This window comes from Musca domestica, unplaced genomic scaffold (genome assembly GCF_030504385.1).
Source record: "Musca domestica strain aabys unplaced genomic scaffold, Musca_domestica.polishedcontigs.V.1.1 29, whole genome shotgun sequence".
NCBI lineage: Eukaryota > Metazoa > Arthropoda > Insecta > Diptera > Muscidae > Musca > Musca domestica.
In genome coordinates, this window is record NW_026712296.1 from 7,276,188 (window position 1) to 7,296,679 (window position 20,492).

Here is a 20,492-nt window from a genome sequence, read left to right on the forward strand (position 1 = left end):
AACCGTTAAATTAATCTGTTAAAGATTATGGGAGTTATATCTAAGTCTGATCCGATTATCACCAATTTCAATAGGGTTCGTCCTTGGTCCAAACAAAAAAAAAATTTGCAAAATTTCATCTCAATCGTAGATTTTTTGGGGTCAGGAAAAGGTCTTGTGAATGAAATATAATCACTATATGAACATGTTCTAAAAATTAAATTTTTAATATAATGTAACAAGTATGGCATAATTATAAAAGGTAATATATTACATTAGACATGTGATTTCCAAAAATTAACCTTTGAAAAGATTCAGTTTTTAAAATTTAGACCTAAACGAATTGAAAGCATGATGTCTTGTCTTTGTCTTGCCCAAATGGTTACGGTAAATTGTTTATATTATTTTCAATTCCTTTTTGAAATGATAGATAAAAATAAAAGAGGTTCTTATTATCTAATGATACTACCTTCTATAATTATGCCACGATAACAACAAGGTTATAATTAGTATGAAAATGTAATGTCTTTAAGGATTACTTATATTTGATGTAAAAATATTACTTATCAGGAATAAATTTTGTTATTACGAAAGGGATGAAAAATCGATTAATATAATTGGTTTTTTAACGTTTCCTTGCTTTTTGTATTTGTTTTAAATAGTTCTTAATTGCATAGAAAAATAACAATATTTCTTATGTATGTATGTGTATAATATATGCAAATATATTTTTTTTTCTTCTTTTTTGTTATACATAATTTATGTTTGTCTTTCTGTCTGTATGTGTTTATATTCAATCAACTACTATCACAATATGAAATGTCTTATTTTGGTTAGATGCAATATTGGCGGAGGGGGTTTTCCTTACATAATTACGCATTTTTTACGTGCCACTGAGCTCTCTCCCTCGTTCATCGCCATTGTTTTTGAGCGCATTAAATTTAAATCCGTTCGAATGCTCGGCCTCCTGGCATTTGGGGTAACCACACCGCAGGCATCACTAAATCTGCGCTTTATGGAGAGAGCATTCTTTTTTGTGCCACCAACCGATGAATGGGGTGGCAATGGTGATGGTGCGCCGAAGACAGTAACCACACGTCGATGATGATTGGGCGCCATTTCCAGGGGTAAATTTGAAGCCGTAAAGAGTTCATAGAATAATTCATCAATGTGGTAATTTTGTTTGGCCGAACATTCTACAAAAACGCAGCAGTTGTCCTGCCCAGCTATATAGCCCATAACTTCATCTAGTTGAACCGTTCTGTAAAATTAAAATTGTAACATACTTTTTTATAGATTTTTAAAATATTGACATTACCTTTGGTCTTTGTCACATTTATTGCCTGCCAAGACCATGGGTATTTTTGGCAACGCTTTCTTTTTGAATCCGCTACCAGGATTAAGTGCTGCCCATTTAGTTTCCAATATGTTTTCCCTCAGCCTTACAACCTCCTCAAACGATTCTCTTGAATCCATGCTGAATACCAAAATAAAAATATCACCTGTAAGAAAAAAGCAAATGGATGGGATTTGAGTTAGAAATTAATCAAAATGACTTCAAGCAGTTCAGTCATAAGGGCCTTAAATGTCTTTAAAGTGCGAAATTAACATAATATTCAATTGATTTCGCAGACAGATAATACACAGAAATGTATTTTTGTATACCCTCTCTTCCATATTATTATGTTTGTCATTCCGTTTGTAATACCTCGAAATATAAATTTTAGACCCAAAAAAGTATATATACTTTTTAATATATGCTTATTATAAAATTCTATGTCGATATAGCGATATCCATCCATCCATCTGTGGAAATTCGTCTAGCTTCCGAACGAAATGAAGTAGATTGATAAAATGTTATTCAAATATGTGTTAGGACTGCAGGACTTTTGGCACTGGAAATAGGCTACATAGGTTAACTTTTTGGTATAGCCCCCATATAACTGTACTGCCTTTTTTTTTTTTGCTTTAGTCACAAATTAATTCCGAATCTTCATATAATCACATTTTGGGTCAATGTACGCATGTCAGTCTGTCTGTCCGTCAATCTTTCCATGTACTTTTGTGAACAAAATGCAGACCGCCTTTATAACACATCTGAGATGAGAATTTGAAAAAAAATATATATTTGTTTGTCCAAGGGAAAACCCTTTTGAAAATGGTAGGAATCAGTTCACATATAAATATAGCTCCCACATATATCTTTAAGCGGTTTCGGATTAATTGTGCACCAAATATATATATATATATATATATATATATATATATATATATATATATATATATATATATATATATATATATATATATATATATATATATATATATATATATATATATATATATATATATATATATATATATATATATGTTCCTCACTTTCGTAATATGGTAGGAATCAGTTCACATTTAAATATAGCTCCCACATATATCTTCAAGCGGTTTCGGATTAATTGTGCCCCAATATATATATATATATATATATATATATATGTTCCTCACTTTCGTAATATTCACTCTACAACAATGGTATTTGGTGCCAGATCACTTATGGAGCTCAAAAATTGCCTACGTTAAATGTTATCGAGATCGGATCAGATTTGGATTGCGCGCCAAGTGTCTAATATCAGTCCTAATGAACTGAGCTTTGGCAATTCCGACTGTACTCATGATAGAAACAGGTATTTCTAATTTGTTGAAAATCGGTAAAGATATAGCTATAGCTGTCATATATATGTTTTATCCGATTTTTTGTAATATATACTCAACAACAATGATCTTTACAGCTCAGAAATAGGTGTTTCAAATTTTTCTGAGATCGGTTCAGGAATGGATATACCTCCCATATATATGTATATCTATCTTTATCCGATTTCAGATTTTTTTCGTACCAAATGGTTAAAATCAGTCCAAATTCTCGACGGAATTCAGCCTAGGTGCAAGTACTTCAAATTTTGGTGAAAATCGGTAAAGATAAGATTTGGCGATAAGTCTTTCAAACGCGTGATATCGGACATCAGATACATCGGACATCGAGAATACCTTTGCCAAGTTTATTGAAATTGGTTCAGATTTTTTATAGTTTCGATATACATTTTCATCCAATTTTACGACTATTGTTCACCATATATGTAATATCAGCCCAAATCGGTTAATTTTTTTAATTTTCAACCGAATTTTTCCATTTGGTGAAAGTCGATCCGGTATATATTGCTCCAATAAATAGTTTTAATGTAATCCTATACAGTATTTTCCATTTCGTGAGGATCGGGCCACAATTGCGACCTGTAGCGTGATTCCAAGTAATATGGACATACGGACGGACGGACTTACATAGCTAGATCGACTCAGCTCGGTGATATGGGAAGATCCATATACAGTTTTCTATGTCGGAAACCATTATTTCAAGGGTTACATCAATTTTGGTTGAAGGTGGTCTCAAACAAAATTAAAATTTCGCATCCTACTGTGTAAGAAAATTCGAAGCCATTAAAAAAGTCTGGCGCTTATTTTTTTTTTTTTTTTTTTTTGGTGAAAATAACAATGCCAGAAAAAATTTCTGCATCCGAAATCATCCAATTAGGAATACTATCGGACGATATTTATGCAATGTTTTTAAAATAAATATCCCTCTGATCCTAAATGTGCAACAATGTCCTAATTTTCCTACTTTGTTACACTTTCAGGTTATAGATAAACACCAGAAACAACACAGCGAAACTAAAGAGAAAACGATATTAAAGTTCTTAAAAAGAGCTTTTTAGGATCCAAAAAATCTCCATGTGCTTACATTTACAGAACTTCAATTCTAATTAGTACTTACTTTCTTATTACAGAGCACAGCAGTAAAAGTTTATACATAGATATACATACATACAGATGTACATATATTGCTATGTATATCTCATAACATTAATTGTCGCACACCCTCTCGAATGTCACAATGTCTTATCTGCATTACTTTTCGGCACATGGTAAATGTTAATTGCCCAAATAACTTAATAAAATTGTAAATACTAGGAAAAAAGGGGCGTCTGTAGCATCTATTCCAGATGTGTATTTGTGTTCTTATGAAACGTTTACTTGAGTTTATAGTTTGTCATTTGTTTTGTCAATTATGACTCTGATAATGAAATGTACATCTAACAAAAATGTGTACAGAATGAATAATCTTTAATGTAGGAAATATATTTGTTGCATTTAATAGCCAAAACTATTCCGATATAAAAAAGTCATAACGAATGTAAACTATGAGGCAGACGCATAGTTACTTTTGAGGAGAGATTTTTAGATTCCATCCAAAATTTGTCGGCATCGGCCGACTTATATTTCTTAGTTCTTTGAGAACTCATAACATTCGATTGTGAAGTCGAAGGAACACACTTCATGCTGACGTTACTCATTATTTGGCAATGAGTAAAGTAAGCTCTTTTGTTTTGTACGTTTTAGAAATAACCTATTATTTTCAATCTACTGATCATGCAAGAAGTATATCCATCAAACAATCCTTGAATGGGTTATTCCCCCCAAATGTCTCCCATTAAAATTGATGATAATCGGAATCATATGCTCAGATTTATTTAGAAGTACATGTCAGGATTATGCGCAAGTACATGCGCAATATCTGCCCAAAAAGCATAATTCTAAGGAGATCCTACAATATCTCCCAAAATTCTAAAGGCGACTTATGAATACATATTTTATTTTATTTTTGTATAAGACAATCCAGAAATTTACACCATAGAATTTAGTCTTTTTATACTTTCCACTAATGCCTCGAAACAAAAAATGCACATACAGGTCCAGGTCTTCGTACAGCCCTCACATAATGGTACTTCCATATGTTAGGTATTTTGATGATTTTAACGACATTGTCTGGAGTTATTTCAGATTTCGAATTGTAAGTTCGTAGAGGGTATATTAGATCATATGTCACATGGCCTATGTAGCGATATCTCCCAATATTCGGAATGTTGATGTTTTTGAGACATATTCGCAGTGATTGTTTTAAGTTTCATATTTACACCCTACAACACTATGTGTTGGGGTATCATAAGTTTGATTGGGCCAAAAATTATGTAACACCTCGAAATATTGGTTTCCCACACAGGAAAGTATATATGGATCTTCCTATCTCGCCGAGCTGAGTCAATCTAGCTATGTATGTCCGTCCGTCCATGTTAATTTGTAATCACTTTACAGGTCGCAATTATGGCCCGTTCTTCACGAAATTTAGAATGGAGGTGGGGCTAGAGCCAGAATTGAACCCCTTTGCTTAATGATCTCATAATATTTAGGGGTTGAAATGGACCAAAAAGTGAAAAATTGCCTGATTTTACAATTGCTCTGCAGGTCGCAATTATGGACCAATCGAAGTTAGTATGGGGCTTGAGCTAAGGACTGGGCAGAAGCCTTCCAATTTTGATGGTCATCGGTTAATATTTAGTGGGTGAAATAGACCATAACATTTCTGTTAAATAAAAGTCAAATGTTCCATTAAACTGCGAATATTTTTAATCCCGCCGAAATCACAAATAGACGAACAGATCCATTGTGACCGTTACGTAGATGCCGATAGTAAATATATCAGATATGCATAGCCAAATTTATACAATGTATACATACAAAGGAATGGGATGTTAGCTAGAATGCTTATATCTTAAGAATGGCTGGACTGATTTTGACAAATTTTATCAATTCAGAATCCCCTCTTTGCATAAAAGAATAAAATCGTAAAAAAAACGCATAAAAATATGCATATAATGATGTGAATATAGATTTTGTAGTATTTTGTGACATTTTTTTATATTTTTTATCGCATGTGATTTTTTCAATTTGACTTGTAATATTGAAGTGTATATTTTGTAATATTTTTTCACCTTACAACACAGTTTGGGGTAATTATATACAGATTGCAATTATCGTCCTACCCTCACAAGGGTAGGGTTAGGCTCAGAAAGGCCAGGCCCATTGTTTTTAAAGATTTCGCCAATATATTAGGGGTTGAAATGGACCAACAACTAAAAATGTTCCTGATTTTGCATCCATTATAAAGGTCACAAATAGAAACCAAAGGACACGAAATCTCCCATAAAGTTAGAGTTTAGGACAGCGGGTAGAATGGACCACTAATTGTGTGTGAAAAAATACCAGCATTACTTACAGGCGATATCCGAAATACACAAAGGGCGAACTTCTGGCTTTTTTATGCTGATTTCGTTGACTAATATGGACAAATATCGTAGACAAGCAAATCATATAGATGAGTCTAAATCGCAAAATATTTATAAAAACACAAAATGTTTCCTGATTTAGGACAAGAAGAATTCTAGAATTTTGGATAACCATTGGATTACATTTAGCTGTAAAATAGACTTACAACTTACAGCATGACGGAGTGCGTAAATATTGGGCAAATGTCCCTGGTCAAAATGCTAATAGTAATATCTGGGTAGTGCTCCGTGACATAATTTCAAATGCGATATATTCCAAAATGGATTTGGACATAAGGGGGTTTCTAACATACTATATTGTTGTATCACATGGTCGGCCCCGCACGACTATAGTCTTGTTATATATATTTAAAGTCGTATATAATATGTGATCATCATCTACGTTTAGCATAATTAGACACTGAGGCTGATATACCCGATACGTTTATTTTGTTACAATTATCGGCAGATCTATGAACATTATTTCGATGTGTTACAAACTACTAAGCATAAACGTAATTATAATGTCCTTCTTCACTACAACCATGTGTTGTGCTAACAGTTGTTTCACAATTGAATTCGGAGGTAAATTTCATATGCTTACAAAATTGGCTTCTCGGCTATAAAAACTTTTTATACCCTCAGCCATATGGTTACAGAGGGTATGTATATTTGATACGATCAAAACGTGCCTAGTCGAAATAACGGTTTTAGACCCTAGGTCTCTTTGGACCAAATCCGTTTCAGAACATTTGGAGTCGATCTAGCGATGTTCGTCCGTCCGTCTGTCTGGCTGGTTACTCTCGAAGGGAGTATCCGATTTGGTCCAAACTTGGTATATCGTAATATTTTTGTCAAACTTAGATCGAGTTCGGAGATGGGCAATTTCGGTCCACTCCTTCCGGTACCTCCCCCACAAAAGATCGAAATTTTCAAAAAATATATTTTTTGCACAGAGAGGAAAAAGGATAATCCGATTTCGCTCGTGAAAATGGACAATATCAGTGCACTCCTTCTGGTACCTCCCCCACAAATGGTCAACATTTTAAATAATTATAACTCTCATAAAATGTGATGTAAGAGTCCGATTGTCTTAAAATTTCACACATCCCAATAATTATATTAATCCAAGGTCTGGTGTTAAGATGGTCCACTAATTCTGGTACCTCCCCCACAAATAGTTGAAATTTTTAAAAATATATGTTTTTTTGCACAGAAAGAGAAACGATAATCTGATTTTGCTCCAACTTTGCAAATGCTAATATTTGCGTCAGTGCTAGGTCTGGTGCGAAAACGGACAATATCGGTCCACTCCTTTTGGTACCTCCCCCACAAATGGTCAAAATTTTAAATAATTACAATTCTCATGAAACGGATATAAGAGTCCGATTGTCTTCAAAATTCACACATCCCAATATTTATATTAACCCAAGGTCTGGTGTTAAGATGAAGTATATTGGTCTACTCCTTCAGGTACCTCCTCCACAGAGGCTCAAAATTTTAAATATCTATGAAGCTAATAAAAAGCGAAATCAACATCAACATGGTACATCAGCACAATATTTCCATCAGCACAAAATCTGTTATAAAGATGGTAGAGATCGACCAGTTCTGTTGCTACCTGCTCTGCATAGGTATCAAGATTTTGAAAAACAAAACGCTCAAAGAAAGCGAAATAAGCATCCATTTCTCTTTAAATTTCACACATACAGACATTTTTGCTTACACAAGATCTGTTGTGAAGATACTATATATCTGCAACCCCCTTCTGGTACCTCACCACAAAGAGACACAATTGCCAATACTTTTATCTGGCATTAATTGCGAAACAACTCAGCGATTCTTTACAACTTGTTATATGTCTCTCAACCAGAATCCTGTGATGAATATGAAATTTATTATTTCCCATAAATTGGATATAAATGTTCAATTTTCTTATATATTTATAATGTTATTTATATCATATTTATTTAGGTCCGATACGAAATGGACAATATTGATCCATTCTTTCAAACCCCACACCATAGAGGTTCAAGAGTTTGAAAATTCATAATAGAAGTCAAAATATTTTTAAATAAAAGGACATTGGCTGAGGGTATACATCTGTCGGCAAAACCGACCGATACTTTTTAACTTGTTATTTAGTAAACATTGGCAAATGTCTTTGGATGGTTGTCCATTTCGATTTGATTTTGGTTGGCGTTCGTTTATTTCCGTTTGAAGATGGTAATCTCCTTTTGAGTTCTGGTGGCTTTGTCGGGTGATTGAGGTTTTGTCTAGAATTTGCATTTCCTACTATAAATGGAATAAAAGTATGTCAGTCAATTGTTCGTTTTGCATATGTCAACTTATGCTGCAGATAATATAAAAAAATAGTCTCAGAAGACTTTTTGTTCTCTTCCTAATGAAATTGATAAAATTATCGAAGGAGTGGTCCAATATTGGGATTTGCAAAGTTTGCACAAAATCGAATGATCCTTTTTCTTTTTAGGGCGTAAATTATTTTTTCTGAAATTTTGAACTTTTTTGGGGAGGTTCCAGAAGGAGTGGATCGATGTTGCCCATATCAATATTATTATATACCATGTATGGAACAAGTCGGATACTCCCTTCTTGAGTTATCGTGCGCACCAGCAAGACAGGCGGACGGGCGGACACCTCTAGGTCGACTCCAAGTGTCCTGAAAAGAATTTGGTACAAAAAGACGTTTTGGCCGCATCAAATGATATGTACCCTCTGTAGTCATATGGATGAGGGTTCCTGCCCAGACGGGAACTTAACAGATTTTTAACTGTACTTCTTTCATTTTATATTGAAAGTTTCTAACATTCCATTTCAATCCCTAAATATTGTGCGATCATCGTCAAAAACAATAGGGTTCCATTCTGACCCTAACCCACGTCCATTTTCAAATTCGTGAGGATCGGTCGACCTATATCGTGATAGGAAGATCCATAAATTACTGTTTCGCGGTGTTACATAATTTTTGGCCCAATCAAACTTCTAATACCCAAATATATAGTGTTGTAGGGTAAAAAAAGAACGAAACTTGAATGAATTCCAGTGAATAGCATCGCTAAAATTCTCAAAATACCGGATTAGGCACGTACCATTTAATATTGGGGCTTTACGAAAACCTAGACATGCCTAGGCAATTTTCTGTCACGAATGGGAGTACCCATTAAAGACTTTCAAATTCCTAAATTCCGGTGAATGACACAAATCATCAAAAATGTCTGGAGGAATGTATGGGGACTATAACACACCTTAGACTTATATTGCCATATATGGGGGCTATACCAAAACGTGGACCTGTATTGCCCATCTGAATAAAATTTTATTAATCTACGGCCATCGCTAAATCGACATAGAGTTTTATGCCGATGAGGCACATATATATGTAACTTGTTGGGGTCTAAAATGTATATTTCTAGTGGTTACAAATGAAATGGGGGAATACTACGGTCGATAGTCCCATATGCAACACCTCACTTCGGATTCCTTAAAATTATAGTGATTTTTCAACTGAATTTTTGTTTTCGTTTTAAGCGTTCCGTCCAAATGGTGGAGGGTTGTGCTTTTTTACTTGTTTACTTTAAATTTTTAATCTATGGCAACACAGAATAGAGGGAACTAAAGTTGTAACACTTCATATTAACATATGGCCAGGAAAAATATTGAAAGGCATGCTTTTGCAATTCAGAGATAAATATATAAAATTATTTTTCTTCATTCAATAAATAATAAAAATATGTGTTTCGCCTCAAAGGCTTCGACAGCATGTGCTTTTTGCTCTCATAAAACCCCAACATTCTCCTTTTTTTTTTTTTTTTTTTTCAATTATAGCTTCAGGCATTTTGCTTGTGTCAACCACCCACTTAAATTCTTAGGACTTTGATTCAAAGCGAATAGAAGACCGCAAGGAAAACAACTACACGTAAAAATATGTCATAAATATAAGATTATTGTGTGTCATATGGGTTTGGCTCGTTTATTTGCTGTTGATATCGAATTCATGTGATTTCATACTGGCAAATTGCATGTATTAATCATGTCCAAGAATTTATCTCATACCATACACACACACAGTCTCACGCACAAATACAGCAGTCAGGAATTTAATATGACTTTTAGTGCACACGCATATTACGACTAATAGATATTTGTACACCACACAATTTACTTACCCGTTAGAAATGACAGTCGACGCATAGCCGGAAATGGATGGTGGCCAGATGTGTCCAGAATATCTAATTGATAGACTTCATTACGGATGCGGTACAATTTGCGATGAAAATCCTCAATAGTCGGTGTATAGGCTTCTTCAAAACGATTACCAAGAAAGCGAGCAACTATAGACGATTTTCCCGCCCGTGAAGATCTGTAAACAGGAATAGATTATTAGGGTTATTAAATATGCAGTATTTTTCGACTAGATACTGACTATTCGTTAAATCTTATCGATTGCCTGTATCATCCATCTTTCCGAAGTATGATAAAATATATTTTGCAAATTCTTTTTTGTGGAATATGTTTTATGGCAGATAATTTTATGGCAGATTTTGCAATACGTAAACATATCTATATCTAAAATAATAAATAATAATAATATCTATATCTAAAATAATAAATAAATAAAAAAAGAAAAATGTTTGTATGTTTATTTGTTTGTAATTTATGGACTCGAATACCGCTGATGGATTTTATATAAAACAAGTAAGCAAAGGCTATAGTCGTGCGGGGCCGACCATGTGATACCCTACAACACTACAATATATTAGAAGACCCTTTATGTCCAAATCCATTTTGGAAGATTTCGCTTTTGAAATTATGTCAGGGAGCACTGCATTTTGACCAGTGACCACATAAATATAATCCAATGGTCATCCAAAATGCTAGAATTCTTCCCTGCCCTTAACTCTCTTCTCAGGCGTGTCGATTGGCTTCAATTGTGTGATCAGGATTTTTTTCTGTTTTTGGTCCATTTGAACCCCTAAATATTTTGCAATCATCTCCAAAAGCAAGAGGCCCCCTGTATCTCCAAATTTTGACACATCTATATGATTTGCTTGCCTACGATATTTGTTATATGCGTCAAAGAAAACAGCGTAAAAGCCAGAAGTTCGCCTTTTTGTGCATTTTGGATATCGCGTGTAAGTTATTTTTAGCGTTTTGGTAGAATGGAAATGTTGGTTTTTTCACTCAAAAGTAGTGGTCCATTCAACCCGCTGTCCTTAACTCTAACTTTATGCGAGATTTTGTGTCCTTTGGTTTCTATTTGTGACCTTTATAACGGCTGCAAAATCAGGAACATTTTTGTTGGTCAATTTCAACCCCTGAATATATTGCATACATCTTTGAAAACAATAGGCTTAGCCCAACCCTACGCTTGTGAAAATTTTCGTGAGGATCGGACGATAATTACAATCTGTATATAATAACCCCAATCTGTGTTGTAAGGTGAAAAAATATTACAAAATGTATACTTCAATATTGCTAGTCAAATTGAAAAAAATCGCATGCGATGAAAAATGTGAAAAAATAAAAATATGTCACAAAATACTACAAAATCTATATTAATATCATTATTGACATCTTTTTATGCGATTTTTATAGATTTTATTCTTTTATGCCAAGAGGGCATTCTGAATTGACAAAATTTGTCAAAATCGGTCCAGCCATTCTTGAGATATAAGCATTCTAGCTAACATTCCTTTCCTTTGTACACACACAATTTATATATTACGCTATATATATCCGATATATTTACTATCGACATTTATGTAACGATAAAAATTGACCTTTTCGCCTATTTGTGATTTCGCCGGGATTAGAAATATTCGCGGTTTAATGGAAAATTTGACTTTTATTTAACAAAAATGTTGTGGCCTATTTCACCCACTAAATATTACCCGATGACCATCAAAATTGGTAGGCTTCTGCCAAGCCCTATGCTCTAGCCCCATGCTAACTTCCGCTTCGATTGGATTATAATTGTGACCTGTAGAGCAACTGCAAAATCAGGAATTTTTTTTTTTGTTTTTGTTCCATTTCAACCCCTAAATATTATGCGATCATCTCCAAAAGAAATAGGGTTCTATTCTGACCCTAGCCCCACCTCCATTCTAAATTTCGTGAAGATCGGGCCATAATTGCGACCTGTAGAGTGATTACAAATTAACATGGACAGACGGACGGACGGGAAACCAATATTTCGTGGTGTTACATAATTTTTGGCCCAATCAAACTTATAATACCCCAACACATAGTGTTGTAGGGTATACAAATATTTGCAAACATATATTGAAATCGGTTGAGATTTGTATATAGCTCCATATAAATTTTCGGCCGATTTCATGTATTTGGTGCACCAAACACGATATTTGTCTCCAGTTTTAATGAAATTTTTAATGAATAAGGGAATCGGGAACAAAAATGAATTTGTCAAATTATATTGAAATCGGTTCAGATTTGAATATAGCTCCCATATATGTTTACAGCCGATTTCAAGCATTTGATGCACCAAACACGCTATGTATTCCCAATTTCAATTAAATTTGAAACGCGTGATGGATTTTATCTAAAAAAATATTTGCCAAATTATATTGAAATCGGTTGAGATTTGTATATAGCTCCCATATATATTTTCATCCGATTTTACATATTTGATGCACCAAACACGATACGTTGCCCGATTCCAATGGAATTCGGCTTGAGTGACTAAATTTGGTACAAAAACAAATTTTCCAAAATTTATTGAAATCGCTGAAGATTATCTCCCATATATATTTTTGAGCGATTTTGTTTATTTGTTGGGTTGTGTGCCGGGATTTGATCAGAAAATAAATTTGTTAAAATATATTGAAATCGGTCCAGATTTGGATGTAGCTCCCATATATATTTTCGGCCGATCTCATATATTTGATGCACCAAACACCATACATATGTCCGATTTCAATGAAATTGAGAGACGAAATTTGGCACCAAAAAAATTGTCAAATTGTATTGAAATCGGTTGAGGATTGGGTATAGCTCCATATATATATTTCGACCGATCTCATGTATGTTATACACCAAACACGATATGTATGTCCGATTCCAATGAAATTCAGATTGTGTAGTGGAATTCGGTTACAATAATAAATTTGATAAAATAATTAGAAATCGGTCAAGATTTGGATATAGCTCCCATATATATTCTCGGCCGATTTCACACATTTAACGCACTAAACACGGTATGTACCTCCAATTGTAATAAAATATGGAAGGTGTAACGGAATTTGATGCAAAATTATTTTTTTTTTTTTTTTCAAATTATATTTAAATCGGTTCAGATTGGGATATGATTTTATTAAGAAGTATTGACCCACAAAGCCTTTGCAATGGTATTAGGCTAACAGTAAAAAATTACACAACAATTTAATTGATGATACGATTATAACGGGAAAGTATGTTGCTACCTCGAATTCACTAATTGCAACAGAAATGCCACTCAACTTTAAAAGATTGGAGTTTCCTATACGTTTGTCTTTTGCTATAAAATTAATAAATCCGAAGGACAAAGTCTTCGTGACATGTTCCTGCTTTCCTCATGGTCAACTGTGCCTGGCATGTTCACGCGTTGGTAGACCCAGCTATTTGTTTGTTAACGCATAAAAGTATTACAATAATTACTTTTAAAAATTTTTGAGTTTGTTTTATTTTTTTTTAACCAAAAAATATTCGTATATAAAATTTTCAATGCATATAAAATCAAAAGGGGTAGCGAAGCTCACCGGGTTCAATACATTAACACATATACATATATTTTTTTATTTCGATAATGTATAAATAAGGATTGAGATATAAATGGTCTTGAAAAAACAAATGTAACCAATGAGTAAACCAATAGAAATTATGATATTAAACAAGTAAAAAACAATATGTTCGGCAGGGGCGAACTTTGAATACCCTACACCATTTGGAACGAATTTGGAAATCCTCAAAAAAATAAAATACGTTAAAAATTTTGTTAAAATCTTAAAAATACCGAATATAGGCGTTATATTGGGGACTTTACGAAGACAAGGACCTTCATAGGAAGTTACCACCATACATAGTATTGAAGGTATATTAAGTTCGTCATTCTGTTTGTAACTCATCATCATGCCCTGAAAGAAAATGGTATATATAGGTCTACGATATCGTATATACCCCACATAACGGTTCCTCCCGATATTCGGTATTTTGATAACTGCAGGTAAATTTTTCAATGAAATTGCCTGAAAATCATCAACTCTTTCTGAGAACATTACTTCTGAATACTTTACCCCCTGGAAGAGAATTGTCTACAAAGGTCCACGTCTTAACATAGCGTCCATATAACGACTACCCAGATATTCGTTATTTTGATGAATTTAGCGACATAATTCACCGTAATAGTTGCAAAGGAATATATGCTATACAGGTTCTTATCTGCTGTTTACTTTTTTATTCTCCATTCGTCAACTAAATCAGCAATAATGTGAAGGTCAGAGATGCGTCTTTCATGTATTTGTGATTTCCGTAATTTTGATTATTTTTTCACGCAAAATTATGGTACATTCACCAGCTGAATATTATCCGATAAACATCCAATAGGCTTGGCTTGGACGTTTTCCTGAAGTCTAACCTCATATAAAATGACATGTCTAATGGTCCTTAGTTGAAAACTGTAGAATTGTAAAATCTTAAAACTTTTTAAGTTGTTTGGTTCATCTGAAACCCTAAACATTTTGTGAGGATCTTCCAAAACAATAGGCTTCAATTCTGACCCTTCCCCCATGCAATAAGGATCGGATGATAATTGCGAACACACAGTTTTGTAAGATTAAAAACTATTACAAAATGTACAATAATGTAATTCAAATAGAACAAGTAAAAAAGCTGTAAGTTTGGCCAGGCCGATCTTTGAATACCCTTCATCATTTGGAACAATTTTGGCAATTTTCAAAAAAAAAAAAAAAAAAAAAAAAAAAAACAAAAATCTGTTAAAATCTTAAAAATACCGAATGTAGCCGTTATATTAGAGTCAATACAACAACGTAGATCTGCATAGGCAACCATTGTCATAAACAATTGCAATATTAAAATGCGAAACTTTAATAAAAAAAAACGGTGAATAATGTAGCTAAAATCATCAATATTCCGAATATACGGAGGTACCATTATATTGGGGCTATACGAAGACGTGAACATGCACAGATAATTGTTTGTCATAGGCTGTAGTATCCATGTTGGTACCGTTATATGGGGGCTATAAGACGTGGAACTGCACAGACAATTTTCTGTTATAGGCTGTAGTACCCATTACGAACTTCAAATACCAAATTTGAAACAATTCCGGGGAATAATGTCGCTAAAATCATCATAAATAAATCATATCATTGTATGGGGGCTATACGAAGACGTGGAACTGCACAGACAATTTCTGGTGAATAATTGGCGCTTAAATAACCAAAATACCAAAAAAGGGAGGTACCATTATATGGGGACTATACCAAAACGTGTACCTACATCACCCATTTTCAATACCAAAAGTCCTGCAGACATACAACACATTTGAGCAAAATTTTCGTTCGGAAGCTAGAGTGATTTCTACAGACGGGTAGACGGACGGACATCGCTAAATCGATATAGAATTTTAAGCTGAAATGTATGTTTCGAGGTGTTACAAACGGAATGGCAAACTTAATATACCCTCCATACTATGGTGGATTGTGATTTCGCTTGAATTTTATACATACAATTATGGTCTATTTCACCCGCTAAATATTATTCTATGATCATCCAAATCGGTAGCCTTCTGTCTAACTGTAAACTCTAGCCCATGCAAAATTCCGAGTCGATCGGTCTATAATTTTGACCTCTAGGGTGACTGCAAAATCAATAAAGATTTCTGTTTTTGGCCCTTTTCACCACATAATAATATCATCGATCATCTCCAAGAACAATTGGCTTATATTTTGACCATTGACCAATTCCAGATTGTAAATAAGGTGATAATATTTTCATAACCCTATTACACACATGCGTATCTATGTTAGAACGAATTAACTATTTTTGTTAATTAAATGTAAATACGTGATTTTATTGGGCTACTTCCTTTCGATAATCCCTTGGATACCCAGTAAATCAAGTGGAACTTATTCATAATGAGGCTTTCTTTTCATAGCGTTCTTGTGTAGTCATAAAAATTCATTGTGTTTTTCACCATTCCTAGTTTTATTAATAAAGTTATAGCAACTGAAAGACAATATCAGTAATATGTATATTTTACATCTTTAATAACGAACCATGGTAGAATTAATCTTAATCTTAATTTGATCAACACAAACTCTTTTTGGTATTCTCAATGGAAATGGGAATAAAAAACGAAATTGACTGTATTCTAGCCATTCCTTGTCATTGTTAATATTATGACTTCTTTCAGGTCAAACAGTGTGTGATTTGAAATGACTTGTACTAATGGTGCAACCACATTTTGACACCAAACATTTTACTGGGTACTTTCAGAGAACCAAATACAGAGCAATGAGTAAATCCGTTAGATGTCGGTGGCTGACTTAATTAAAATATGACCATAATATCCCAGTAATTACCTACGCTTACAGTCGCTACATAGAGTTAATTAAGTAACTTAATTCGTAGACGAAAGTTTTACATATCCTAATATAAACGTATTTAGGAGAACTTTCGTCTTAATTGACTTTGTTGTAGGCAAAAGAAAATGAGAAAATCAATTAAATCTTTTACCTTTTTCCGCTTCAATTCAGACAAGTACAAAACATGTTTCATCGTTGGGCATTGATTTGTGTTTACACAAACAGAATGCAAAAAGATAGACCCATAGCTATTTTTGATAATCCACTCAGTATCACATTCAAGGTAGATATATGCATTTTAATTTAGCATCCAAAAATATATATTTGTGCACACGTGTGATCAATGGGAAGTATTATTATTTCCAAAGGTAAACACATGGCAAATTTCAAAATAAATTTTCCCGTGTTTCTGAATTTGAGGCAAATTTTTTTTGATAAAAGAAAAAAAGTTAAGGACATTCATAATTAACACTATAATTCTTTTAGACAAACGAGACAACTAAATTAGTTTCTTTTTATACCCTCCACCGTACTATGAATGGTATATTCGTCAATTCCGCTGAAAAGTCTGACACAAATCATTAAAATACTGAATATCTGGAGGCACCGTTATATGGGGGCTATGCGAAGACGTGAACCTGTATGAGCAATTTTCTTTCATAGGATTTAGTATCCATTAGTAACTTCAAATTCCAAATTTAAAAACACTTCAGATGAAAAATGTGACACGAATCATAAAAATCACATCTAAGTAAAATTGTATCAACCTACTTCATTTCGTTTGGAAGGTAGAGTGATTTCCACAGACGGACATCGCTTAATCGACATTGAATTTTATGCAGATCAATAATATATGGGGTCTAAAATGTATATTTCGAGGTGTTAAAAACGGAAAGACAAACAATGCAGGGTGAGATGAAAAAACTGCAATCAACTTCAGACTGCTGTCACTTCTAAGCCACTCGTCCAACAGCTGTTAAAATTATTTCAGTGACAGCTCATTATATTGTTTACAAGCGTACAAAAGCATCTTGGTGAGCATTTTCCAAAAAAAAGTTATTCGTGGCGGAATTCAAGCGAATTCAATTCTTATATTTTGCTAGTGGCTATCGTTAGAGCATTCCAGCATTTAAATGTGAATAAATCTTTTGTGTGTCGTACCATCGCTAGTTACCGTGATACTGGTAGCGTAGCCCGACGTCAAGGAAATGGACGGAAGAAAACAGCAACATCAGCAGAAATTTTTCGAAAAAAGCGACTTGATCGAAACCCGCGTCGCAGTGGCCGAAAAATATCTCGTGAGCTGAACATATCTCAATATTCCATTCGGCATATATTGAAAAATGAGATCGGGGTAAAGCCATTGCAATTCCAAAAAGTGCAAGAACTTACACCGCAATCGAAAGAAAATAGACTCAAAATAGTTAAAAAGTAGCTTCGCTTGGCCGAAAGCGGTGAACTGGCGAATTTTGTTTTCTCTGATGAGAAAACATTCTGAAGGGTGTATTAAAGCCTTGGGTACGCAAACATTTTGGCCGCATACCTTGGACATTCTAACAAGAATCAGCACCAACGCAATCAGCACGCGCCACCCAAGATTGGTTACAAAATGAGGTTGTTCGCTTCATTTCCAGCGCACAATGGCCTCCAAAATCTCCGGATATCAATTCGTTGGACTGTTGTGTCTACAGTATTTTGGAAAGCAATGTTGGCACTGAAAAATACCAAGGTTTCGATCACCTCAGGAAAGCGCTTCAAAATACGCGTCAAAATACCGCAGAGCAACATTTGTGCAGCGTGTGACGTTTTCATTGGCCGTTTGAAGGCCATAATTCGTGCCAAAGTTGACCAATTCGAACATTTCTAAACTTATTCTAAAATTTGATGATATTTCCGACATTTTTTTCTTTCACTCAATAAAATTTAAAGAAAATGACTTTGTTGCAGTTCTCAACCACACTATGGTGGAAGGTATAAAAAAACGGGCGGTACCCTATGCATATGGTCACAATACTAAAACGCGGAGCTACGAAATACCAAATGGTCCTAAATACTTTTGACTTAAATTCCCATTCGGAAGTTAGAGTGACCGTCGTAATGGCTGCTACTGCCTGTGACAGAAAATTGGGTATGCACGTCTTCGTATAGCGCCCATGAAATGGTATCTCCCCATAAAATGGTATTTTAATGATTTTAAGGACATTAAATACCGGAATTCTTTCAAATCTCGTATTTTAAGTTCTTAACAGGTACTACATCCTATGACTCTCAGGTTCATGTTTTCACATAGCCCGATATAACTGTACTTCCAGATATCCTGTGTTTTGATGATTTGTGTGGAAATTAGCTGATTTTTTAATCGTTTTTTTCGGAGGCTTTAGTCATGACTTTCCTCCAAATTTTGTTTATATTGAAATTGTGCGTATCGGGAAGAGTCCTTGCAAAAAGCTTTTGAAGTAGGTTCAAGTTGTGGTACTGAGTCACATAACGGTACCTCATCATATTCTTTATTTCGATGTTTTTAGCCATATTGTTCTCAAAGTTGGTATTTGAATTCGCAATAGATACCTTTTCTGGCAGATAACTGTTCTTACCATAATTACAAAAATGGTTATTGAGTTATTCATAAAAGTCAAACTCCCAATATATACTTTTTAATGATCTTTGTTGCAATTTTCAACTTTTTTGTGGAATTTCCGTCTCTCTCCCTCTCTCTCTGTCTGTTGAAATTAGAGCATAGATTTGCTCGTTTTCACTCGGGAGTGAAACTCGCTCGAAGGGTGGGAGTTTTATACGATAGATAGTTTGCTCTAATCATATACAACGGGGCCTCCTTATATTCATTATTTTAATGATTTTAGCCATATTTTTCAACGGAATTGTTTCAAATTGGGAACCAAAAAATTCGCAATTGATATAAAACCCTGTAGCAGAAAATCTCCACAAAATTGACATCAAATTACGGTAACTCCACTTTATCACATTGGAAAGGCTTCTACTGGATTTTCCAACCGATTTCATTGACATTTGCAGTTTGATATGGAAATCGTTCGAATACTGGACTTTCATTTTGTCATCGATTTTCGAAACTAGCATGATACCGATGAAATACTGAACAATGCCACTTAATCATTGATTTAAACTTTTAAAAACTCTATTATGCTTGGCGCCCAACAATGTTCATAAGTTAATATAAGACTGTAATAAGCTGAATATTTTTAACACAATTATAGATATTCAGTATTGCGCTGTGGGATAATTTATGATTTTACTTTTTCCCTTAAAGCTATTAACTTGTTCTCTTTATTTCTTCCAAACTAATTAACAAATAATTATCGCACATATGCCATAGCTGTTAAGATAACAGCGATGTAATTATGTTTCTTAATTGAAATCGTATTTTTTCAATTTTTTTATAACAAAGGCACAACGATATGGCGAAGGGAGAAAAATGACAAATAAAAGTAATTTTACTTGTGAAATGGCCAATGAAGGTATGCTATACAAAGCTAAGATAGAACATGACTGAGCGTGTTAGGGGGCATTTAATTATGATTTTAAACGATATTAGATTAAACAGGATTTTTAGGAATATATTTGTTCCAACTGCTAGCTGAACTAATTTATGAAGCAATCGATGGACCACATAGCATAAATTATTTTCATACCCTCCATCATA

The 20,492-nt window shown here is 33.9% G+C and overlaps 1 protein-coding gene across 1 annotated transcript in view; it reads right to left on the reverse strand.

The window, feature by feature from the left end:
• Positions 1-268: 268 nt before the first annotated feature.
• LOC101889270 (GTP-binding protein Rhes) overlaps positions 269-20,492 on the reverse strand; it is a 42,434-nt gene continuing 22,210 nt past the window's right edge. Inside the window, exons 3-5 of the mRNA XM_005190794.4 lie at positions 10,379-10,572; positions 1,298-1,481; positions 269-1,240 (exon numbers count right to left, since the gene is read on the reverse strand). Coding sequence (XP_005190851.2) covers positions 844-1,240; positions 1,298-1,481; positions 10,379-10,572 — 775 coding nt within the window. The 3' untranslated portion in view covers positions 269-843. The remainder of the gene's footprint in view (positions 1,241-1,297; positions 1,482-10,378; positions 10,573-20,492) is intronic.